Source organism: Musca domestica, unplaced genomic scaffold, assembly GCF_030504385.1.
Source record: "Musca domestica strain aabys unplaced genomic scaffold, Musca_domestica.polishedcontigs.V.1.1 2, whole genome shotgun sequence".
In the NCBI taxonomy this organism is placed as follows: domain Eukaryota; kingdom Metazoa; phylum Arthropoda; class Insecta; order Diptera; family Muscidae; genus Musca; species Musca domestica.
The window spans coordinates 7,989,824-7,997,137 of record NW_026712249.1 but is presented as its reverse complement, the minus strand read 5'-3'; the positions used below and the strand labels follow the sequence as shown (position 1 = coordinate 7,997,137).

Here is a 7,314-nt window from a genome sequence, read left to right as displayed (position 1 = left end):
CCGACTTTAGGACTTTGTTTACTGGTTTTAATATATAGGTATGTCAATGTATTCCAGAATTAAAAATTTTTGGTGCTGCCTGTTATATCCAGACAGGAGACCCTAAAATATTGAAAAATGAGCAATCATTGATACGGCAAAAATGTCTCATCGAAATGTGTATTTTCGGACGATTTGGCCCAAATTTTGCAATCAAATTTTTGTTACTAAACATAAATCAAATTATGAGCAGCCAATATTTAATATATTTTGACTACTGTTTTGATTATTCAAATTGTTGACCCTCTATGGATTAGGTTCCGAAAGAATGGGCTATATTGTGCATTTTGTATCGGACCTAGGTTTGGACTATATTGGTTGCTTCCTTCAAGAATGTCATAATTTTTAAAAAATATTAAAATGTGCGCGGGGGTACGAAAATACAGTGGACCGAAGTATTCCACTTTCATACTTCATCTAATGCAGAGAAAATATTGGTATGGCCAAAATTATAAGAAAATCGAATCGAATTTTTTATTCAATTTTATGCCAAATCATAAACTTCATTATCCAGAGGTTTCTAGTTGAGAGATATATTAGATATAGCCAGATGTAAAGCAGTAGCCGACTTGTCTACAAGTATGTCCGATAAAAGTATTGAAAATTGTGTCCCTTTGTGGGAGGGTTCCAGAAGAAATGGCCCGATCTCTACCATCTTTATAACATATCTTGTGTTTATGGAAATATTGAGATGCATGGAATGGAATCGGATGTTAATTTCGCGTTTAATTGAGCTTCATGGATATTCAAAACCCTGTTGTGGAGAGGTGGACTGATGGTATATCTTCACAGCAGATCTTGTGTTACGCGTTTTACGATCTTCATGGTTTATTCAAAATTTTTACCGTATGTGGGGAAGTACCAGAATGAGTAATCCGATATATTTCATCTTCACACCAGATCTTGCTTAAGTAGAAGTATTGGGATGTGTGAAATTTGAAGAGAATCGGATGCATATTTCGCATTTTATAAGAGTATTAATTATTTTAAATGTTGACCAGGATGGAGTAGACCGATATTGTCATTTTCGCAGATGACCTAGAAACTGATGAAATATTAGGATTTACAAAGCTGTAGCAAAATCGGGATTATCCTTTCTCTTTCTGTGCAGTCAATTATTTTCTTTGAAAATTTTGACATATTGTGGGAGGTACCAAGAAGGAGAGTCGGATAATCGCTCATCCTCCGAACTCGATCTAAGTTTGACATTATTTTACGATATACCAAGTTTGGATCAATCGGATACTCCCTTGAGAGTTCGCAAGATCGACTCCAAATGTCCTGAAAAGGATTTGGTTCAATGGTCCAAAACCGTTATTTCGATAAGGACACGTTTGGCCATATCAATGATATGTACCCTCTCTAGCCATATGGCTGAGGGTATAAAAAATTCTCTGATAAAACTGGGATCAAGGGTGGTAAAGGGTAAGGTAAACAGTTTCAGTCAATGTAGAGACATTTTGGCTCTGTTTTTTTTTATTCTGCCCAGTCTTAAGAACCTATGATATTGTGACATACCAAACATTTGATACGACCAAAATGTGTCTCATCGAAATGACGGCTGTAAGACCTAGATAGGTGTCTGCTTGTTTGGTGCACTTTATAACTTTCGAAGGGAGTATGCGATTTGCACTTGAGAATATTTTCTACGAAACTTAAAGTAAATCTAGAGCCTCCTCCCACAAAAGTTCTAGATTTCGTAAATTCCTCTTATTGAGCATACATTTGTGAAACAGGTCAAATGCTTAGTTTACCATCGTAGACGTTGTCCAAAAGAGCTCAACTCCCACGATAGTAACCTCCAGATGTAAAATCAAAGGTAGTGGATTCGGTGGTATTTAAAATGCGTTTGAGAATACTTTTTTATTTATTAATATACCCTCCACCTTGGAAAGGAGGGTATATTAACTTTGTCATTCGTTTGTAACATCCCTAAATATTCGTTGTAGACCCCATAAAGTATATATATTTCATAATCAGCAATAAAATTCTAAGTCGATTAACGATGTCCGTCTGTCTGTTGAAATCACGATACAGCCACATTATTGGATGTAGAGCACAAAAATTTAGCAGAGCAATTTGCATTGTGTCTAGGATGGTTGGTATTAAAAATAGCATAGCCACCATATAAAGGTACCTCCCGGTAATCGGTATTTTGATTATTTTTGCAACCTTTTTTACGCATTTGTCTAAAATTGGTATTTGTTGGTCAAATGGATTCCAGCTCCGGTGGCGAAACATTGCATGTATGGGTCCACGATTTGGTATAGCCCCCATATAACGGTATCTCCCGGTAATCGGTATTTTGATGGTTATTGCCACATTTTTTTCACTGATTTGCCTAAAAATTGGTATTTGTAGGTCATAATGGGTTCTAGTTCCACGTTTTGGTATAGTCCCCCATATAATGGTACCTCCCGATATTCGGCATTTTAATGTTTTTTGCCAGATTTCTTCGCGTATTTGTCTAGAAGTTGGTATTTATTGGTCTTCATGGGTTCTCTCTCTTTTGCCGAAACACTGTATGTATAGGTCCACGTTTTTGTATAGCCCCATATAGCCGTATTTTCCAATATTCGGTATTTTGATAATTTTTGGCACATTTTCCCATGAATATAAGGTGGAGGGTATGAAAAGTTTGGGCTCGGTCGAACTTAATGTTTCTTTTACTTGTTTTACTTGATGCCGGTAATGTCCAGGTCACCTTCTACAGTACTCTAAACGCAGAAGACCTACTACAGGTATTTTATACGTAGGATACCTTATACAGGTCTTCTACCGTATAAGACCTTATACAAGTCTTCTATACCTAATACCTAAAAGAATTTTCTCTTCTATGTAAGGTTTAACATCCAAAACTAGCAGATCATCAATTTCACATTTTGAAAAAAAAAATATTTTTGAAATCAGAATTCTAAAAGGCTTAAATGTTAATTGTTTGTATTTAAATTAATTATTTTAGCTTGCATTTACCATTGCTTTCATTCACACTTATGTGGGCGCGTTAATGCTTAGCTTAAACCCTAATCAATGACGTTCCGAATTGGTCTGAACATTGTTGGCAGCTGCAAGCTTCACGTATCAATACCCGTCCGTCCTTCGTCCGTTCGATGCTCTGATTTCACGCAATCGTTGCTCAGGTTACTATGGGTTCAAATCAGATTCAGAATGAATTCATAAAGGTGAATTATACAACGATGTTTTTTTAAATGTGTGTTATGTTGTTGTTTTAACTTAAAGATCACCGTAAAAGGTTATCAATCGTGCAAATAGTTTAGAAGCAGTTCAAGTTCCATGGAAGCGGCGATAACGCTACCATGTTTGGCGTGATTCACAAATTACTACGCCACTGATATGGGGCTCGTGTAAATGGCGGAATGGAACAAAAATAAAAAAACACTTTCGTCATGGCAACAGAACTGGATTTATAAATATTGATTATATACACAGTAAACATTTATTACACAACAATACTTGGGTAAATGTGGTATTTTACAAATCAGCGGAATTACAACAAAGAACAAACCTGTGCCGCACAGTATGAAATGGAGATAACGCGATTTTGGGGCTGAATAAAAATTCTCCTATGGGAAAACTCTATTCATCCGGGCTGAATAGAAATGTTCCTATGGGAAAACTCTATTCAGCCGGGCTGAATAGAAATTTTCCTATGGGAGAACTCTATTCAGCCGGTCTGAATAGAAATTTTCCTATGGGAGAACTCTATTCAGCCGGGCTGCATAGAAATTTTCCCATGGGAAAACTCTATTCAGCCGGGCTGACTAGAAATTTTCCCATGGGAAAACTCTATTCAGCCGGGCTGACTAGAATTTTCCTATGGGAAAACTCTATTCAGCCGGGCTGAATAGAAATTTTCCTATGGGAAAACTCTATTCAGCCGGGCTGAATAGAAATTTTCCTATGGGAAAACTCTATTCAGCCGGGCTGAATAGAAATTTTCCTATGGGAAAACTCTATTCAGCCGGGCTGAATAGAAATTTTCCTATGGGAAAACTCTATTCAGCCGGGCTGAATAGAAATTTTCCTATGGGAAAACTCTATTCAGCCGGGCTGAATAGAAATTTCCTATGGTAAAACTCTATTCAGCCGGGCTGAATAGAAATTTTCCTATGGAAAACTCAATTCAGCCGGGCTGAATAGAAATTTTCCTATGGGAAAACTCAATTCAGCCGGGCTGAATAGAAATTTTCCTATGGGAAAACTCTATTCAGCCGGGCTATGGGAAAACTCTATTCAGCCGGGCTGAATAGAAATTTTCCTATGGGAAAACTCTATTCAGCCGGGCTGAATAGAAATTTTCCTATGGGAAAACTCTATTCAGCCGGGGTGAATAGATATTTCCCTTTGGGAAAACTCTATTCAACCGGGCTGAATAGAAATTTCCTATGGGAAAACTCTATTCAACCGGGCTGAATAGAAATTTTCCTATGGGAAAACTCTATTCAGCCGGGCTGAATAGAAATTTTCCTATGGAAAAACTGTATTCTGCCGGGCTGAATAGAAATTTCCTATGGGAAAACTCTATTCAGCCAGGGTGAATAGATATTTTCCTATGGGAAAACTCTATTCAGCCGGCTAAATAGAATTTTCCTATGGGAAAACTCTATTCTGCCGGGCTAAATAGAAATTTCCCTATGGGAAAACTCTATTCAGCCGGGCTAAATAGAAATTTCCCTATGGGAAAACTCTATTCAGCCGGGCTGAATAGAAATTTTCCTATGGGAAAACTCAATTCACAGCCGGGCTGAATAGAAATTTCCCTATGGGAAAACTCTATTCAGCCGGGCTGAATAGAAATTTCCCTATGGGAAAACTCTATTCAGCCGGGCTGAGTAGAATATAATTTCGATATACGTATGTAGCTATTCTGTGTTTTTCCCTATGGGGAAACTCTATTCAACCGGCTGAATAGAAATTTCCCGATGGGAAAACTCTATTCAACCGGGCTGAAAAGAAATTTTCCTATGGGAAAACTCTATTCAGCCGGGCTGAATAGAAATTTCCCTATGGGAAAACTCTATTCAGCCGGGTCTGAATAGAAATTTCCCTATGGGCAAACTCTATTCAGCCCGGCTGAATAGAAATTTCCCTATGGGAAAACTCTATTCAGCCGGCTGAATAGAAATTTCCCTATGGGAAAACTCTATTCAGCCGGGCTGAATAGAAATTTCCCTATGGAAAACTCTATTCAGCCGGGCTGAATAGAATTTCCCTATGGGAAAACTCTATTCAGCCGGGCTGAATAGAAATTTCCCTATGGGAAAACTCTATTCAGCCGGGCTGAATAGAAATTTCCCTATGGGAAAACTCTATTCAGCCGGGCTGAGTAGAATATAATTTCCGATATACGTATGTAGCTATTCTGTGTTTTTATTTAAAACCTATTAAAAAAGGCCCCTGAACCATCGCCCTCACCTAATTTTGCTTTTTTTTTTTTGGAATTCACCGCCTGTCACATGACACTGTGCCGTGTAGCGGTTTAAATTGGTTGATTCGATTTGAACCGCTTACGAACGGAATCATTCAGAGCTCTCTCGAGGTGATAAGCAAAATTGATGATGTTACGAATGCTGAAATTTCGATTCCTCATAGACAGGCCAGACAAAGAGATAAGAAATCGGGGCTGGCTGATGTCCATTTATATAAATACATAGAAACCCCCAACTGCCTGATCCACACATGTCCAGACCAACAACACACATCGGATTATATAGTCGTTTACTGCTTTGACACTTGGCAAAAAGTCTTCTTGGCAAACAACGGAGCGACCAGAATTTCAGTGCAGTAGAGCAATCGAAAGTGGAATAACACGCCTTTGGTGGAAGACAAAAACAAGAAAGAAGTTCTTTCCGTTTTTTTAATTGAAAAAAAAAAAAGAATAATTAATTTTAACTCTAGAAAATAATTAAATAATTAAATTACAATGTCGGCCAAAAGAATGGATTTGAAGAAAAAATCCTTTTTCGTCCTGAGCGGAGTCAGCAATCCCTTGGGCAAACATTTGGCGATTGAAATGTGCCAGCGTTTCCAGACCGATCCCTGGTCATGCTCATCGATGTCGACGATGAGTGCCTGCAGGAGGTCCGCAAGGAGATCGAGACCCAAACCAAAGGACTGCAGGTTATTTGTTGTAATTTGATGGACTGGCAGAATGCCGATTCCAAGTTGTTCCACAATTGCTTGCCACTGTACTCAGCCTCCCCCAGCAAGAAGCTGGAGGCTTTAAGGAGTTTGAATTCGCTTAATTGTACACAACGAGGGTACTCTTGCTACCCACATGCTGAATGGAACCCCAGGACGCCGAATCCTGGATGGCCTTCGCCAATCAACAATTGTATGCTCCCGTTGCTCTCAATCAAGAATTCATCAAGTGCGCCGCTCTCAAGGATACCCCAAAGTTGCTGATCAACATCAACTCCCAATTCATGCTGCAGCCGATGTTCTATAGCTCCCTGAAATGTTCCTGCAAGAAGGCCCGTGACATGTACTTCCGCTCTGTGGCTTCGGATGAAAGTCTACAAAATGTTACCGTTATGAGCTATGCCCCCGGTATTCTGAAGACTCATCAACCCCAGTATGATGACAACAACAATGTCATCGATGTCGCCGATGTCATCAATGCCGGTGAGGGTGATGAAAAACTACTAAAATTGCCACGTGTGGAACCGCAACAGGCCACCCTCAAGCTCATCAACATTTTGGAGGAGATCTCCTTCATTTCCGGCCACGATGTCGACTACTATGACACCTATGTTTTATGAGGAGTACTGTACAAATATTATCAGAAGCTTGGACACAGCTGCCTAGCAACTGATAATATTTATAAAACGACCGAATTTAGATTTCCGGACTTTGCAATTGTTTCCATGGACCCACAGAGAGATAACGAAGAAAATGATGATGAATTTGATGATAATGATGGAGAAGAGGAGGAAAATGTATTATTAAATAAACTACTTATTAATCTTTTGATTTTGCTTCTAATAATCTGGAAGCAAAATGAGAATTTCGATGAAACTGAAAGCAAAAATGAAATGATGTTTAATTTTTTGGGAAAGGGGCGGGAGAAGGTTGTGGGAGAGGGAGATTTTTAAATGAACTGGGATAAATTACAATTTCCATAGATAAACTCTATTGCGGCCAGGTCGGCTGAATTGAAGTTTCTAAGGGAAACTCTCTATTCAGCCTGGTTGGATCGAAGTTTCCCCAATGTAAACTCTATTCAGTCGAAGTTTCCCTAATGGAAACTCTATT

The 7,314-nt window shown here is 38.7% G+C and overlaps 1 protein-coding gene across 1 annotated transcript; it reads left to right on the top strand.

Annotated features, from left to right (window-relative positions):
- Positions 1-5,737: 5,737 nt before the first annotated feature.
- Positions 5,738-7,095, top strand: LOC101889810 (sepiapterin reductase). Its single transcript, XM_005182784.4, is given in 5 exon segments — positions 5,738-6,092; positions 6,095-6,229; positions 6,232-6,300; positions 6,303-6,343; positions 6,345-7,095. Coding segments are annotated over 5 exon segments (831 nt in total). The 5' UTR covers positions 5,738-5,983; the 3' UTR covers positions 6,822-7,095.
- Positions 7,096-7,314: the final 219 nt, after the last annotated feature.